The following is a 19,305-nucleotide window of genomic DNA, read 5'->3' as shown; positions in this document are numbered from 1 at the left end:
CCCGTCCATGTGCTGCTCAGTTTGGCCATCAGATTAAAGGTTGCCCGTGGGAGCTGGGTCTTCTATTATTTAGGGGTCATAGAAGTCACTGAAGAAAACTGCCATAAGGACAGAAATAAGACAACCTACCTGAGTGTACGAGCTTAAGACAAGCCCCACTCCTTGGTGGCTCAGACAGTAAAGAATCTGCTTCCAAAAAAAAAAAAAAAAAGAATCTGCTTGCAGTTGAGAGATGAAGGTTCCATCCCTGGATCAGCAAAATCCCTTGGAGAAGGGAATGGCAACCGACTCCAGTATTCTTGCTTGGAGGAGCCTGGTGGGCTATGGTACATGGGGTCGCAAAGAGTCGGAAACAACCGAGTGACTTTCACTTTGCCACTAGAAGTCAGGTTAAACCCTATGGTTATGAAAAGGCTGGAGGCAGATCCTACGGCAGCACTTAAGTAGCACTAATGGGGACATATATGTGAAGACACCCCAATGAAGTCCTTGGACAAGGAGGGTTGAGTCCAAGACTTCCTCTGGGTTGGCATGTGATGTAGTAGGAATCACTGCTTTAAAGGACTGAATTGCTAGGTTTGCCTGCAGAATAGGTCAGTGACGTCCTCTGACTTAGCAGATATAAGTAGTCTCAAGATAGTTAGAGATTTGGGCAAAGGATTCTGCCTTCCAGATAGAATTAGATAATTCAAAAATCAAGCCAGAAGCAACTAATCCTTTGTTGCTGAGCTGCTCAAGCAAACTAGGGTAATAGGTTAAGAACATCAAGGAGTTTCAACAAGTGCTTTTCATGATACAGTAATTAACTATATTCTGCTGCATTTTTTTAAGTATATCTATGGATTATTATACTTAAAAGAGGCAAATGATACAGCATGCTTTGGATTGAATTATGAGACCACTCGAGAGAAATTTAGTATTTTTTTTTCCTTTTTTTTTTTTTTTGAAATTTAGTATTTTATCATATTAAGGGAAGATATTTCAGCAAGAGCCCCACTTTCTGGCTATCCTCTTTTTCCAGTGTTTTCTTTCAGTGGTTGGTTCTTATTTATCCTTTAGAATTCACCTTAAATCTCAGTTCCCTGACACCGAAATTATTTTCAGCTCTTGCTTTTTTTCTCATTTATCACAGTTGTATGTTGTGTGTATATTTTGTGTCTGTCTCTCCCTCCAAATTAATAGGTTCATGAAGCCATAGAACTTATTAATAATTTCTTTGTTCAACATTGCATGCCCAGCTCTTGGTGGAGAACCTAGCTATAGTAAGATACAGTGATATGAAAAATAGGATATTGTGAAAATCATAGTCCCATCCACCCAGGTTCAAAGGTAGTTTTATTTTCTGCCTTGATCCTGAGATTCATTCCTTGTGAGAAGGGACAGGACTTCATTTGGTTTGAAATTAAAAACTGTATTGACAAAAGCTGAGCCCTAATCCCCACAGCAGTTTATTTCCGTGGGTATTCAGAATATCTGCAGCTTGATGGAGCAGTGGGAACGTACGTGCATAAATGTTTTGGAAAGAAGAAAACCTTCATTAGATTTGCTTCCAAACTCCTATTAAATTAGGTGTTCAATCTGGTACCTTAATTTTGGTTGAAGATTTGCCCATAATTATTTTCAATGCATGACTCTTTTCTTTTGGTGTTGGATTCATTTATCTTTAATTTCTTCCCCAAATGGTATTTACCATTATATAGAAAGTGTTCTTCAAAAAAGAAAAAGAAAGTGTTCTTCAATTGACTGAGCTGCTGTGGGGATTAATCTAAACCACAGACAGAGCTGGGTATCCATTGTAACAAACATTCCAAAGGATTGAAGTTGGTGGTAGCTTCTAATATGGTGGCTGTTATTTACCCACTGTGTTCACCATCAGATCAAGTCCATACTGAGATGAGGCCAACATCTGTTTTTTTTTTTAACTGAAGTATAGTTGGTATAAAATATTATATAAGTTACAAGTATAGGTATACAATATAGTGATTCACAACTTGTAAAGGTTATACCCATTTATAGTTATTATAAAATATTAGCTATATTCCCTGTGTTATACAATATATCCTTGTAGCTTATTTTATACATAATAGTTTGTATCTCTTAATCCCCTACCTCTATGTTGCCCCTCTCCGCTTCCTTCTCCCCACTAGTAACCAGTAAGTTGTTCTCTATGAATCTCTTTTTTTTGAGGCCAGTATCTTTTGATGTATGCTGTAAAACTGTTGGTTATTAATATAGTAGTATGGTCTGGGAGCATATCTGAATAAAGAGAGATAATAAAGGATAAGCTGACATTAGGAAATTGGCAATGGTTGTCTGAGGAGGCCTTACAAGTAGGCTTACAAGTAGCTCTTCTCTTGTAAGGAAGCCTTACAAGAGAAAAGAAGTGAAAAGCAAGGGAGAAAAGGAAAGATATACCCATATGAATGCAGAGTTCCAAAGAATAGCCAGGAGAGATAAGAAAGCCTTCCTCAGTGATCAGTGCAAAGAAATAGAGGAAAACAATAGATTGGAAAGACTAGAGATCTCTTCAAGAAAATTAGAGATACCAAGGGAATGTTTCATGCAAAGATGGGCACAGTAAAGGACAGAAATGGTATGGACCTACCAGAAGCAGAAAATATTAAGAAGAGGTGGCAAGACTACACAGAAGAACTATACAAGGAAGATCTTCATGACCCAGATAACCATGATGGTGTGATCACTCACCTAGATCCAGACATCCTGGAATGCGAAGTCAAGTGGGCCTTCAGAAGCATCACTACGAACAAAGCTAGTGGAGGTGATTGTATTCAGCAGAACTATTTCAAATCCCAAAAGATGATGCTGTGGAAGTGCTGCACTCATTATGCCAGCAAATTTGGAAAACTCAGCAGCGGCCACAGGACTGGAAAAGGTCAGTTTTCATTCCAATCCCAAAGAAAGGCAGTGTCAAAGAATGCTCAATCTACCACACAATGGTACTCATTTCTCATGCTAGCAAAGTAATGCTCAAAATTCTCCAAGTCAGGCTTCAACAGTACATTTACCAAGAACTTCCAGATATTCAGGCTGGATTTAGAAAAGACAGAGGAACCAGAGGTCAAACTGCCAACATCTGTTGGATCATAGAAAAAGCAAGAGAATTCCAGGAAAACATCTATTTCTGCTTCACTGGCTATGCCTTTGACTGTGTGGATCACAACAAACTGTGGAAAATTCTTCAAGAGATGGGAATACCAGACCACCTGACCTGCCTCCAGAGAAATCTGTATGCAGGTCAAGGAGCAACAGTTAGAACTGGACATGGAGCAACAGACTGGTTCCAAATTGGGAAGGGAGTACGTCAAGGCTGTATATTGTCACCCTGCTTATTTAACTTATATGCAGAGTACATCATGAGAAATGCTGGGCTGGAGGAAGCACAAGCTGGAATCAAGATTGCCGGAAGAAATATCAATAACCTCAGATATGCAGATGACACCACCCTTATGGCAGAAAGTAAAGAGGAACTAAAGAGCCTCTTGGTGAAAATGAAAGAAGAGAGTGAAAAAGTTGGCTTAAAACTCAACATTCAGAAAATGAAGATCATGGCATCTGGTCCTATCACTTCATGGCAAATAGACGGGGAAACAATGGAACAGTGATAGACTTTATTTTCTTGGGCTCCAAAATCACTGCAGTTGTTGACTGCAGCCATGAAATTAAGAAACATTTGCTCTTTGGAAGACAAGCTATGACAAATCTAGACAGCATTTTATTTTGTTATTTTATTTATTTATTTTAGACAGCATTTTAAAAAACAGAGAGATTAATTTGCCAACAAAGATCTGTACAGTCAAAGCTATGGTTTTTCCAGCCTTCTTGTGTGGATGTAAGAGTTGGTCCATAAAGAAGGCTGAGCACCAAATGATTGATGCTTTTGAACTGTGGTGTTGGAGAAGACTCTTGAGAGTCCCTTGGACTGCAAGGAGATCAAACCAGTCAATCCTAAAGAAAATCAGTTCCGAATATTCATTGAAAGGACTGATGCTGAAGGTGGAGCTCCAATACTTGGATTACCTGATGCGATGAGCTGAGTCATTAGAAAAGACCCTGATGCTGGGAAAGACTGAAGGCAGGAGGAGAAGGGGATGACAGAAGATGAGATGGTTGGATGGTATCACCGACCCAATGGACATGAGTTTGAGCAAGCTCCGGGTGATAGTGAAGGACAGGGATGCCTGGAGTGCTGCAGTCCATGGGGTCGCAAAGAGTCAGACACAATTGAGCGACTAAACAACAACAACCTTAGGGAGAGTGTAGGTGAACATTTAGGTACTTAGGTCATGATCAATCTCTCACTTTACCATTTCTTTCCCTTTCCTGTTCTTACCCTCTCCTTCCTTATGTCAAATTCCCCAATTCAAGAAACAGAAGAAATTTTCGAAGTCATATAGACTGTCACCCATTGTTTTGTAGTGTCTTTTTGGTGAAAGTCTCTTCAGTCACACAACTAATTGTCTATACACCTGAAGTCTGACACTTCCACTAGTTCTCTTTTAACATCAGACTGAAAACAAAAACCACTTTGCTTGAAATTCCAGGTTTTCTGTAGATTTCCTGTCCACTGGACTCAAAGCTCCTTAATCATGGGACCAAGGCTTAGTCATCTCTGTTCCTCTGACTCTTGATACGCAGCCAACAGAAATCACATGAGCTGCTCAGAGGAGTGTATATCGATTAGTACTGGTTCCAACTTACCGTTCCAAAGTCTCCTCCCCCGGCTGCCCCCAACATGCCCTGTCTCCAGCTTCACTGAGCATTTTCCCATTGCCTAAGCAGGCCGGGTCCTTTTAGGGTTTCCTACCTTTTTCCACTTTGCTTTCCCTGCCTGTGGTGCTTCTCCTCTGCTATGGCTGACTCGTTCTTCAAGACTCACACCAGCTGCATGCAACTTGGCTGAATCCTTTCCTGACTTCTCAGAAAGAAAGTAATGATTCCCTTATCAGTCTTCAACAGTTGTCTGTTCAGATCTTGATTACAGCACTTGCTATTCTGTATTGCAAGTATCTGCTTAGGTGATAAGAATAGTAGCCATTTGTGGGACTTCCCTAGGGGGTCCAGTGGTTAAGACTCAGCTTACTGCAAGGGGCTCGCTCTGGATCCTGGTAGAGAGCTAAGATCCTGCATGCCAGGCAGTGAGGCAAAGAGGAAAAAAAACAGCCAATCTAGAGAACAAATTCATGGTTGCCAGGGTTCAGGAGAGAAGAAGTTAAGGGATAGTACAAGGGAGTTTTTTGTAGTGAGAGAACAGTTCTGTTTCTTGATTGTATTGGTAGTTATGTGACTATATGTGTGATAAAATTTCATAGGATATATATACCCCAGAAAATGTTCATGCAAAAACTGGTGAAATCTAAGTCAAATGTTGTCTAGTTAATTGCCAATTTTGTGGTTTTGATAATATGCCATAGTTATGTAAGAAGTAACGTTCTGGGGAAGCTGGGTGATGGTGACATGGTACCTCTCTGCATTATTTTGCAGTTTCTTTTGAGCTTATAAATATTTCAAAATGAGAAGATTTTTTAGATGGTCATTCATGGCTATAAATTAGGAAAATATGTGTAAATACTAATATCTGATGCTGGTGTATTATAATCTATAGTGCTGGTGGTAATATAAAACCATAAGCATGTATTATATATAGTGTATATTATGAACCATGAATGTTCATGACTTTGACCTTCTAATCTCCATTTATATTCATTTATCCTAAGAAAATAATCCCCTCAAAAATGTAATTTGATATATAATTATAGATAATATAATTTGTAATAACAATAGCAATGTAGATAATGTAATTTGTAATAGCAAAATATCCACATACCTAAGAAAACTTTAGTATTGCAAGAGGTAGGTGACTAATTAAATTATGGCACACCTCCTGACTGTAATATTATTTAAATAACAAAGTGGTAAGTATGAAACAAATAGTTATACTCTTTATATACAAGAAATGTGTATGAAGAAATAAGTGCAATTTTATTTGCTGACATTGCTTTAATATTTATATAATTCTAAAACATAATACCAAGGTATGGCCAATAGATCCATAAAATTAAAATTAACTTTGTTGAATGGTTATTTAATTTTTTAATCTCTGACACTAATGATTATTTAAAATTCTTGAACTCTTGATCTCGTTTATTTCCAGTTCTGTCCGCTTTGCCGTTTAGTACCTAATGAGAATCGAAGCAGCTTCAATGGCAGCTTAATAAGACATCTGCAAGTCAGTCACACTTTGTTTTATGATGATTTCTTAGTAAGTGTATTTTCTTCCTTCTATATTATGTTTTTATGCTGTATTAAGCTTACCTTTCTTAACATAAGAAGTCTTACTATAAGATTATAGGGGAAAAATGCATATATAGCTGCAGTGTTAAGTATTAGTATTAAGGAGGAAACATAGAAACACAGTGTTTTATAAATTGTGTTTTATAAATATATATATTACAAACATATATTTTATATAACTCCTTTAAGAGTAGTTACCTAAAAAAAAAAAGAGAGAGTAGTTACCTGCTTTAGACAAAATCATTTTCTTTGTGTTGTAAGTAATTAGCCATGTATAAAGACCCAGATTTCACTTTCCAGTTATTTTAATTTCTACTTAAATGCCTCCCACTAAATAGTTATAATTTTTATGAAGTTAAAAACATATTAACTGAGAGAAGATCATATCAGTAATGAAATGCCTCAGAGAATTTGCACTCATTTTATAATACACTGAATGGCCAATAACAGATACAACATTATCAATGTAGTGAGACACATGGGCTCTATTTTTAATTTAAATTTTATAAAATATAAAACTCATGTTTATTTAATGTTTTTCAACTTAAATTATTATGAACAAATTTTAGACATATATAGAAGTAGACAGAATTATATAATGAACCTGTGTATACTGACCCATCAATAATGGCCAACTCATAGCCATTCTCATTATAGTCAGATTTTTTTTTAAGATGAAAGAAAAATCTGTTATAGTATCAATAGTTCTGATACTTATGACTCAATTTCCCATTATCAGAAATGGTAAAACAAGCTAAAGGTTAGCATAGCTTTTGTTCTGCTTTGGTCCATGTGAGAGTGATGCATTGTCCCATGAGTCCCTTTCAGCAAAGGGGATTGCTTATCATGGGGACATTCATAGCCATGTTCTGAAATGGTACATTTTATTATTATGTCTATCGAAATACATGAAATGTTAAGAGTTAAATTTGAATTTGCATATAATTTTCACATGATTTTGACTATTTTCTTTTTATGCAATTTCAAATGGAATTTAATAATTGTTGAAGATTATCATTTGAAAAATGTCCCCATGCATTCTGATGTGCCCAGGTTGATTATCCAGATTCAACACAAGGAAGCTGGGTTTCAGTAACAGTCCTGTCACAACTTGTGACCTTGGGCAAAGTATTTAACTTTGGAGCCTCTGTTTGTTCATTTGTTAAAGTAAGGACTAAGCAAAGTACATACTGTTTCCAAATGCTCTTGTGGGGATTAAATGGGATGATGCATGTCAAGCGATTTACTCAGTTTGCACATGGATGTTAGGCAAACTGGAGATGGGGAGAGAGTAAATGGAAATATTAGGACCACTTGAAGAACTGAACAGACCACACCACAGAGGCTTCATAATCTCTCCTCGGTCTCTCAAATAGTGTTTTTGTCTGGCCACTAAGGCACACAAGCCCTCAAGAGAGCCACGTGTCCTCATTTTTCATAACACGTAGGGGTTCCTCTTTATTGTAGCTCCATGAGATGTTCTAAAAGCCAGAATGATTCCATACCTGTTCTGACTCTTCATTGTTGAGTCCATTCTTTTCAAGATCATTCACAGTATGACCTGGGGCTGGCTAGGAAGAGGTCACTTTGGTGAGAATACTCTCCATCCCCTCAAAATCACATTCTTGGATGTGGAAGTGAGGTCAAAACAGTGTTCTTTGTTTTGATTTTTTTGTTTCCTCAACTACCAAGTACTATGCTAGGCATTTTATGCAAGTTGTCTCATTTCATTCCTTGTAGCAACTTCTGTGAAGTGCATACTGTATGATTATCCTTACTTAGCTATGAAGTATCTGATGCTCAGAGCTTAATAAATTGCCTCAGAACAACCTGGCATTGAAAAAGACCCTGATGCTGGGAAAGATGGAAGGCAGGAGGAGAAAGGGCGACAGAGGATGAAATGGTTGGATGGCATCACCAACTCAATGGACATGAGTTTGAGCTTACTCCAGGAGATAGTGAAGGACAGGGAAGCCGGGCGTGCTGTCGTCCATGGGGCTGCAAAGAGTCAGACATGACTTACCTACTGAGCAGCAACCTGGCATTAAGTCCAAATATTGTGCTCTGCTCTGTTTTGTGACTTTCTTGTGGATTTTATTTATTTGCTTTTATGTTTTAGAGTGAACTTCCAATAAAGATTTTATTTTCTTAGTTTATTGGTGAAGAGGAGATGGGTTGCAGAAGATGGGGCTCTTAGTTTTTATTTACAGAATGTGCTGACCTAAAGTTTTGAATTCAGTTTTGACCACAAGGGGGCAAGGAGAAAGAGCATTTTGTTCCCAACATTCTTTTTTCAGAACTAGATATTCAGTAGTACTGCTGGGAATGGTGAATCCTATGGGAGTGTCTTAACTTCACTCCATATTACATGTTTATATGGAGCATATCTGACCCGAATTTGTAATACTGACTAAAAACTATTATAGTTAGATCAGATAAAAAACTTTAAATTCCAGATCAAGACTATTTTATTAATAATGATAGCTAGTTAACTGATAGACAGTGAAAATGAAATAGAAAATGCACAAGCCCCAAAGCAAAAGTCCTAGGTTCTATGAATTTTGTGTGTGTGTGTGTGTAAACTTGGGGATTGAATTCAGGGCTTTACTTCGCAAAATGAGGCATTGTCTTAACATTCATCCTCCAGTTGCTGAAAACTGTCATGTCTGACTGTATGTTTCTAATTCTTTTTCTTTATTGTAGGATTTCAATATAATTGAGGAAGCTCTTATCCAAAGGGTCTTAGACCGGTCACTTCTGGAATATGTGAATCACTCGAACACCGCATAACTGTATTAAAAGAAAAGAGAAGGAGGCCGTACAATTGCACCATTTTTTTTTTTTTTAAGATGCTGCTTGAAAAATCGTAGGGAAGCTGTCAATGTCTGATGGGCAGAAAAGTGTACAACACTTTCTAATGTTTGTCCGTGTTTATTGTTGTATTGCATTTTAAAACTGCTTTCACTTTGATGACTTAGGTCTGTTTTATGTTCTTGAGTTTCTTAGACACTTAAGAGCAAAAAAGTCTCCATCTGCCATTAATACATGAAAGAGAATATGAGGCTAAGTATGTGGATGAAGAATCTTTATTTGCAAATCGGATGACGTTGTGTGTAATGCTACATAATGATAACTACTCTTATGATTGGACAAGATAACTAATCTTTGTTCTATGGAGAGTGAAACAGTGTGGACACTCAAGGAAATGTGAGATCTGTTCCAGTGCTCATGTTCTAACAACTAATAGAATAACACCAATAACCTTGTATGGGAGTAGGAAAGGAAAATTTTGGAAGTCAACAATGATCATTTAACCAAATCTATGACATAATACTGTAACAATACTGTAATTTCATGTTAGGAATGTATACTTAGTGCTTTGACTTTTTATAACTATACACACATAAGAATTTAATATTATATTTTTCAAATATTTGTAGCTTATTATTTAGAAATATTTCTATAATATAGGCAACTTCTTAAGAACCATCAGCCGAGATTTACAGTAGAAGTATTCCCATCCATAAATTTTAGTGGAAAATCCTAAGGGCTTTGATTTTTTTTTTTTTTTTAGTTTTATCTTTTAGAAAAATTATAAAATAAACAAATACTGAAAACCAAACAGAAGATGTATAGCTTATTACATTATTGTAAGGAAACAGTCTTTTAGAACTCTGCCAGTCACCTTGGATGTCCTCTGTGTGTCCTATCAAAGTTAACAACTCTCTTCCCCAGCCCCACAGAAGTAACCACTACATTGATTTTAACAATCCTCACTTCCTTGTATTTCTTAGTTTATCCCCCAAGTCTGTATCTCTATACTAGCTTTTAATCTTACTCACTTAAAATTGCTTTGTTAACTATCTCTCTTAATGTCTCTTTTTAATCTGTGGGTTCCCCCTTCTTTCTTTCCCTTAAAATTTATCTGTTGAAGAACCTGGTCTTATACATACACAACTGTCTGTATTTTGTTAATAGTACACTCATGGCTCAATTCAGCATGTTCTTCTGTCATCTGGATATGATACATGGATCCAGAGGTTTGAGCAGACTCAGTTTCAACCTTTTGACCAGACTGTATAGATCATGGTGTATTCTTTCAACAGAGGGCAGAGAATGTCTGGTTCACTCTTTTTGTGATGTCAGCTGAAATGAATATGCCTAGATCCACTGATTTGTTGTGGTTTAGAGTTTCTGTCATTTCTTTTTCACTTATTAGTTGGAACATTTTTATATATAAAGAGATGTTGCTCCCCCTATCTACTGTTTGGTTAACCAGTGGTCAAGTTCATAGAGGAAAAGAAAAATAAATACTTGAATCTTCCCCTTAATTTATCAGTTTTCAGGCTAATAAACTTGTTTTCTATCATCCTCTGTACATCACTTTTTTAAGTGTAGTGAACTCATGGATTCAAACATACTTGATGGACTTCAATCCATTTTGAGTATAGCCCTATTAAAGCTCAAATTGTCCTGTTTTTGGTCATTGGGAGCCTTATCAAGTTGACTCTGAGTCCTTTTGACACTATTCTAGCAGTCTTTAATGGTTTCCTTGTAGTCTCCTGTGACAAGATATTTCAGGCTCAACGTGTATGTTTTCTGCACCAGATCTGGAATCAGCCATTTCTCTTAAGAAGCCTGGTTCCTTTCAGTGAGAAATAGTGCTTCAAAACCATATTTGGGACTGTCAGATTTGTTGTGGCTAGAATGGTTATTGTTTCTAGGAGAGAGCTAAGAAATACCTTTTTATTCTCTAAGATAGAACACTTCATGAGTTATTTTGATATTTCCAAATCAAATTAAGTATTGCAAGGCTTTTGCCTAATCCTTTCTATTAGAGTTGTGTCTTTTATTTTTCTGTACGAGAGTCCAGATTTTCAAGGATGTAGGAATATCCCACAATTATTGGTTTTCTTCAACTGCCTTACAAATGCAACAGTCTCAGAATAATAGTATTAATAAACCACCACCATTATGATAGCTGGAACAATTAAAAATGTTTTTCGTTTGTTCTCCCCAATCTCCTATTTTTTAAAGTTGCACTAAAAAATAAAGTTGAACAATATCAACATTTTCAGGCAATTCCCTGGTGGTCCAGTGCTTAGGATTCTGTGCTTCCACTGCCAGGGACCCTTGTTCAATTCCTGTTTGGGAAACTAAAAATCCCATAAGCCCATGGCACAGCCAAAAAAAAAAATTCAGAATATACTGGTGTAATTTACAATACTCTCTCCCTTCTATCCTCCATCTAGTCTTTAGTTCTTCAAGTAACTAAATGTTTAGTGCTTGCCACCACTCCTTTATTTTGTCTTTTGCATTGTTTTGAGTTTTAAAATAGTGAAATGCAACTCTTATTCATTGTTTCACTGTGCCTTTAACCTTTTATAAAAAAAGAATTTTTAATTCATTGTTTTAAAAAATGAAAACCAGTATTTGAAGCTTTTGATTAATAACAAAAATCTTGTTCTTTTTTTTTTTTTTAATAGCACCTCAAGATGCCAATGTTTCAAGGCCTTTTGAGGGAAAAACTGATTCATATAGGATTCTTAAAAGGCTAAAGTCTTCAAATTTTACAAAAAGCTATGGAGATTTTCCTTTAACGTTCTTTTTCTCCCAAAGGAGTTCCATTTTTCATATTTGGCTCTTTAACAACAAGTCTGGATGTGGAATATTTCCATCTTGAAAGCAAGCAAAGAAGTTATAAAGACTACTGATTTCAACTCCTGAGGATAAAACATTATTTGATTATAGTTAGTTTCTTAATTGTAATTGTTTATAAACTTCTTTATTCCTTATGCATAAATGTAGTCATAGTCACATTCCTCTAAATTTTCTGTAGTAAATTTTCCATTACTTCTTCAAAACCTTGTTTACTGTTCTGCCATCCACAACAAGGTGATGAGAAAAGCATAAACCTGGATGAAATCTAGAGGCCTTATTTCCTCCCTTTTACTCTTTTTCTTTTAACTTATTTGGCTGCACTGGATCTTAGCTGCAGCACACAGACTCTCTAGTTGCAGCATTTGAACTCTTAGTTGCAGAATGTGGGATCTAGTTCCCTGACCAAGGATCAAACCTGGGTCCTCTGCATTGAGAGCACAGAGTCTTAGCCACCGCCAGCGAAGTCACTTCCTCCTGTTTTAGATACTGGCTTCAAGTTTGCTTTTCACAGCTGCTAACAACTGACGGCAGATTTGAAGTTTCATGACCTCTCTCCTGCAGTTTGGATGGGTCATCCAATAAAGCAGAACCTACTGGGCAACAAAGACAAAAGGAGAGGAACTTCCCAGAGATAATCATTAGATTGAAAAATCTCGTCCCCGAAAAATAAAAGAATATATTTCTGAGTATTAGTACTTACTAACCAGAAAATAAATTTTGGTGAATTCTGAGCAATACAAAGGTATCCTTAAATCTGTAAAACATGAAAAAACTTCCAAACTTAGAAACTGTATTGTGAGTAAAGCTTTAAGTCACCTGCCATTGTTAAACCTCAGTACATCAATTCTGCATCCTGTCTCTCGGTTCCTCTTATGATAAGTTTACCCCCTTGTTCAGCTGCTGGATCATGTCTGACTCTGCCACCCCATGGAGTGCAGCTCTCCGGGCTTCCCTTTCCTTCACTGTCTTCCGAGGTTTGCCCCCTACAGGACAAATGAGGTGCTGGCCGCCGGAATTATTTTGTCTTTTGCATTGTTTTAAGTTTTAAAATAGTGAAATGCAACTCTTATTCATTGTTTCACTGTGCCTTTAACCTTTTATAAAAAAAGAATTTATAATTCATTGTTTTAAAAAATGAAAACCAGTATTTGAAGCTTTTGATTAATAACAAAAATCTTGTTCTTTTTTTTTTTTAATAGCACCTCAAGATGCCAATATTTCAAGGCCTTTTGAGGGAAAAACTGATTCATATAGGATTCTTAAAAGGCTAAAGTCTTCAAATTTTACAAAAAGCTATGGAGATTTTCCTTTAACATGCTTTTTCTCCCAAGTTTCTAAAATGTATGTTGAGAAATTGGGTTGCAAGTCTATGATGAAGATACTTCTAAGTCAGATCTCTTAAAAGGTCTTAGCTCAAATGATATTGCTTTATTACTTTTACTGGGTGCTAAATGTGTTGTGTTTTCAAGTGAGCTTAGCAACAGTTATTAAACGTGTTTAACATATAATTAGTACCTTCGATTAGCACTGAAGTGACTTTTAAAGGTCACTAAGAGATTCATCCTTTTATTCAACTGCAAAAAATCTGTATAATGATCAGAATTTAAAATGTACAATTCTTTTTCTTCTGTAAATATGTATTATTGTGAGAAATAAAGAATGGCAGGCCCATTGCTTTCATTAAAATATCTACAGTGTATGTTTTCTTTTTTTGGCTATTCTAGGTTTTCATTGCTTCAAGGACTTTTCTCTAGTTAAGGGGAGCCAAGCTACTCTATGGGCTTCTCTGATAGCTCAGTTGGTAAAGAATCTCCCTGCAGTGCAAGAGACCTGGGTTGGCAAGATTCTCTGGAGAAGGAAATGGCAACCCACCCCAGTATTCTTACCTGGAAAATCTCATGGACAGAAGAGCCTGGCAGGCTACAGTCCATGGGTCTGGTTGCAGTGCACAGGCTTCTTCTCACTGTTGTGGCCTCTTTTAAAGCATAGGCTCTAGGGCCCAAGCTTAATAGATGCGCACGAGTTTTGTTGCTCCACTGGTTGTGGGATCTTCCCTGATCAGGGATTGAACCTATGTCTCCTGTATGGGCAAGCAGATTCTTTACCACTGAGCAACCAGGAAAGCCCTCTACTGTGTCTGTTCTTAAATATGGATCTTGTAATGTTTTACATTTAATACTCTTCATGGTTTTAAATCTGATATTTTTAAATTGTCATCATTCAGCAGTATCTATCACAGAAATACACCTTCATTTAGGCTGGTAGTTCCTGGTCAGAGGCAATTGTGCCTCTCGGAACATTTGACAACGTCTAAAGGCATTTGGTGTTGTCATAACGGGGATGTGCTATTGCCCAGGATGTGGGTCAAGGCCATGGATGCTACTCAACATTCCACGATACATGGGACGATCCCTCACAACAAGAATTTCCCTGCCCCAAATGTCAGTAGTAATGAGGTTGAGGAACCCTGGTTTAAGTCAAGATAATGCTAAGCACCATGGGAATTATTATTGGTTCTGCTTCCAAGGGGCCCCACTGAAATTTAAAAAGCCAGATGAAGATGAATGTTGTGTATCCTTCTCCCTGCTAAATACATATTAAGCTTTGGCCGTGGCTCCAGTTCAGAATATGCTAAAACATAGGAAAGTTTTTTGGATTCTTCACAAGAGGCACAGGCCAAAACACAGGTCTGGTTGACTGTTTTCTGAGTGACGTCCTAAAAGATATCGGGAACCCAGGTTTGGGAAGACTTAACCTGTATCACTTAGGTTATAGTTATTGAAGTTAATAAGGTAAAATAAAAGAGAGCTGTTACCACAAAAATATTGGCTTTCTCTGTACACTGAAGCTGAATACAAAATATGGAGACAGTTTAGAGGAAATAGAATGGCTTCAATCCTCAGCCAGCTTGAGGGGAATAGCGCAGGCTAGTGCCTCAAGAACTGTGCCCTCCCCCACTCCCCCATCTCCAATCCCCTGCTAGGGGAACCTAGAGACTTTATATAACCTGGGTCTCACAGTCTGAGGGCTCAGAGTAATAAAGGTCTTGCATTCTTCTTGCTTTGTTTCAAAACAGTCATAGCTAGCGTCAGGTAGCCTGGTAATTGGGCCGGGCAGTCCGGTAGCCCAGTCATTGGGTCCATTTGTCCTGGTTTATTGTACCATGTCCTTTTTTCTGAAATGCAGAAAGAAAGAAAACTACAAAGGGTGGTCTGTGGTAAAGGTAAGCACCAGGTACAGGATGTAATTAGCATAGAGTTAATAATAGGCACAGAATGTAGCTCATGCTGAGTGAGGGAGTGATAGGTGCAGGATGTAATTTACATAGTAGGTTAATTTTGAGAAAAGCAAATTTAGTTACAGACCACAGATTAGGAACAGTTAAAGTAAAAACTAGGAGTGACCAAGTCTGCTCACTGTTCTCTTTATCTTTTTTGTTCTCGGGAAAGAAAAGAAAGTAAAACTCATTCCTCTTTTTTCCTTTTCACTGTGACAGAGGGACACACCTCTGCCTGAGATCCTAAACCTAAGAAAATACTTAAGTTTTTACCTTATGTTTAGAACGTCTGATACCTTAATCCTGCAGGCTTCAGAGAAGGCCATGCATGGGTCTTGATTAGGGCTAATTATTGTCAGAAAGCAGCCATTTAAAAGGTAAAATGGGGACTTCCCGGCGGTTCAGTGGTTGACTTTTGTTTCCACTGCAGAGGACAGAGATTTGATCCCTGGTTAGGGAACTAAGATCCTGCATGGTGCAGTCAAAAAGAAAGGCACAATGAAGTTGAAATAGAGATTGGTCAAGATAGATAAAGTCATGCTTCCATGTTTTGATTACCAAAAACCCCCAATCTCAATGTTCACCCAAAGTCTACGGACCTTGGCAAGAACTGAATCTTGGCAGTTCTCCAGCCTCAGAATTCCAGCGTGCTTTGATCTCACAGTACTTGTATGTTACCATGTGCCTCTCCAGCCACCCCTCACCACAAGGGACGGGAGAGTGTATTACACAGTCATTTCCACTCATCTCATTTGCTCCAGCAAGTCATGGCCACCCCCTTGGACAGCAAGGAGATCAAACCAGTCAATCCTAAAGGAAATCAACCCTGAAAATTCATCGGAAAGACTGACGCTGAAGCTCTAATACTTTGGTCACCTGATGAGTCAACTCATTGGAAAAGACCCTGATGCTGGACAAGATTGGAGGCAAAAGGAGAAGGGGGCAGCAGAAGATGAGATGGTTAGACAGCATCACCAACTCAGTAGACATGAATCTGAGCAAACTCTGGCAGACAGCGAAGGACATAAGAGGCTGGTGCACTGCAGTCCACGGGGTTGCAAAGAGTCAGACAGGACTTAGCAACTGAAAAACAACAATTTCAAGACAATGGAAAAGGGCGATTTCAAGTAGAGAAGAACTGGATTTTAGGATATAATATTAATGCCAACCATGGAGGTACTAGCCAAGAAAAGTTGATAGAGAAGCTGAGGTCACAGAGCAAAGATTTTAAAAATATCTGTGAAAAAGAGGGATGGAAAGTCAAAATGAAACTGGCCTTTTAGAAACATATGATATTCATTTTTGCCATGGCAGTTTTTTTCATTAACTTTCCTCAAAATTTGGAATCAGTTTACCAAATGAAAAGCCTGTCCATTTCTCAAACATCTGACAATAATTTTTTTTTAAATCATTTTTCTTGGTCATTTAAAAACACCAAGTATATTCTCAGTCTTTTACCACTGTATTTTCCTAGTATACTTCTCGTATACATTCATCAGAACCACCTGGGTTACTTGGTATAATAGCACTTTTCCCTATATGTACAGAATTAGAAAGTCTGAAATTCTGATGGATTCATCAGCAAGTCATCAAAATGTATTCAAATCTATCAATTTCTCACCATCTATATGATTATTACAATTTTAGTCTAAACTATCATATCTTTCCTGGATCCCTGTAGTAAATATCTAGTTAGTCTCTCTCCACTTACATTGTTGGACCATTATCCAAAGAACAGACAGAGAGATCTTCAAAAACATAAATCTAATCACGCCCCTCTCTCTACCCACAGCTTAAAATGCCCCAAGGGCTTCTCACTGTTACTTGAATAAAATCTAAATGGCTTTCCATTCCCTTCCAAAATCCCTCATGATCTGGCCCCTGTCTATTTCTCCAATTTCATCTCTACTCACTTCCTTAATCCCTACATTTCAGCTACAGTGGTCTTCAAGTTGGCTAAGCAAACCAGGATTAGTGGTTCCTGCACCTCAGCACTTCCTATTCCTTCTGTTTGAAAAGCCCTTTCCGGGATTTGACATGGCTGCCTTCTAGTCATTAAACTCCCAGCTCAACTGTCATCTTCTCATAAAGGATTTTCCTCGTAATTCTAGCCAAAGTCATTTCCCTCTTTTGTTTATATCTTATTATAATGTTGTAGCCACGTGTTCCGGGAAACAAACTCACAATGCAGATAGTGGAGTGCAGTTTATTACACCAGCAGGCCCAAGGCAGAGTCTCCTCTTAGCCAAGGACCCCAACCAGTTTTTGTGAAAACCTTATATATCCTAAGTGTATAAGTTTCCCTGAAACTAGTCTGAACAAAGGAAAAAGAAAGATACAATTAAAGTTAACTCGTGATTCATATGCCTTAAGCCTAGGTAGTTAACAGTGGACAATTATCAATAGGCCTGTGGTCATACCCCAATAAGAATAATAGAATGTATGATTCTATTCGGTTACACAGATAATTAGGGTATTCTTTTAGGCAATGGAGAGACCTGGGGCTCTTCCTTCCAGGGGCCTGGTTTTCCAGTTGGCATGTTGTTTTCATGGATACTGGGCATATAGCTCAAAGTCCACAGTCTGGCCTAAGACGGAGTCCTGCTTTCAAGATAGAGCCTGTTCTGTTTCCTCCTTCAATAGTTTCTTCTTAACTGCTATTAGAATTTGAAATTGGTGTATATGTTTCTTTTCTCTTTTTTTTTTTTTTGGAGTGTGTCCCTTCTCCAGAATATAAATTATTTGAGTGCAGGTACACACCACTAACTTACCAACATCTTAACAGGCATCTTAAAACAACATCCAAAACAGTGGCACATGGTAAGTGCTTGGTAGATATTTCTGCTGTCTATACTATCATAGTTACTGATAATATAAAGACATGTAAAAACAGGACGTTTTTATCACACAAAGTTCACAAGAGTGATAAAAACATTAAAACCCTGGAATCTGGCTAAGTCTTTATGAAACTAAGCAGAAGTGCAAGTTAGTTTGTTAGTAAGAATACCTCAGTAGATAAGTATCTTGATCAGCTTAGTTGACTATAAGAAAATACCATAGGCTGATAAAAAAAGAATGAAAGAATGCCATTTGCAACAACGTGGATGGACCTAGAGATTTCCATACTAAATGAAGTGAATCAAACAGAAAAAGATAAACATTAATACCATATGATATCACTTACATGTGAAATCTAAAATATGATACAAAGGAACTTATTTAGAAAACAAACAGACTCACAGATGTAGAAAACAAACTTAAATTTGTCAGAGGGGAGACGGGGTGGGGGAAGGATAAATTTTGGAGTTTGGGATCAATGGATACAAACTATTATATATAAAATAGATGAACAACAAGGTCCTACTGTATAGCACAGGGAACTATATTCAGTATCCTATAACAGACCATAATGGAAAAGTGTATGTATATGTGTGTGTGTGCGCTAAGTCACTTCAGTTGTGTCTGACTCTTTGAGACCCCATGGACTGTATAGCCCATCAGGCTTCTCTGTCCATGTAATTCTCCAGGCAAGAATACCAGAGTGGGTTGCCAGTTCCTTCTCCAAGGGATCTTCCCAACCCAGGGATCGAACCCCGGGTCTCCTGCATTATAGGAGGATTCTTTACCATCTGAGCCACCGGGGAAGCCACAAACCATATAGGTTGGGTGGCTTAAATAACAGACATCTATTTCTTACAGTTCTGGAGGCTGGGAAGTCCACACACAGGTGTCAGCAGATTCGGTTCTGGGTGAGGGCTGTCTTTCTGGCTTGTTGATGGCCCCTTCTTGCTGTATCCTTACATGACAGAGACAATGAGCTCTGGTCTCTTCCTCTCCTCAGAAGAGTACTAATCTGCTCATGACCTCATCTAAACCTCATTACCTGCACAGCTCCACCTTCAAGCACCATCACATACAGGGTTAGGACTACAACACAAATTTTGGGAGGGCAGACTAAAAAAATAGTCACAACCTAGCAGTTGAGTGTTGTTTCATTTGGAGGGAATTTTTAGGACTTCAAGCCCCAGAGATAGCATCTCAAGTGACCCTGAGAG

At 37.7% G+C, this 19,305-nt stretch overlaps 1 protein-coding gene across 2 annotated transcripts in view; it reads left to right on the top strand.

Annotated features, from left to right (window-relative positions):
• The window catches only part of RNF125 (ring finger protein 125), a 43,111-nt gene extending 29,452 nt beyond the window's left edge, over positions 1-13,659 (top strand). The window contains exons 5-7 of one of the 2 annotated variants that reach the window (XR_006264940.1): positions 6,173-6,280; positions 9,016-11,619; positions 11,935-13,659. Coding sequence is in view for 1 of the 2 variants with exons in the window: in XM_043444147.1 (XP_043300082.1) it covers positions 6,173-6,280; positions 9,016-9,102 (195 nt within the window). In the remaining variant the exon portion in view is untranslated. Of the gene's footprint in view, positions 1-6,172; positions 6,281-9,015 lie in introns of both variants that reach the window. The other variant, XM_043444147.1, reaches the window with a different exon arrangement.
• The last annotated feature ends 5,646 nt before the right edge of the window (positions 13,660-19,305 follow it).

Source organism: Cervus canadensis, chromosome 23, assembly GCF_019320065.1.
Source record: "Cervus canadensis isolate Bull #8, Minnesota chromosome 23, ASM1932006v1, whole genome shotgun sequence".
Classification (NCBI taxonomy): domain Eukaryota; kingdom Metazoa; phylum Chordata; class Mammalia; order Artiodactyla; family Cervidae; genus Cervus; species Cervus canadensis.
Note: the sequence above shows the minus strand (reverse complement) of the source record. Positions and strands in the feature narration are given on the sequence as shown.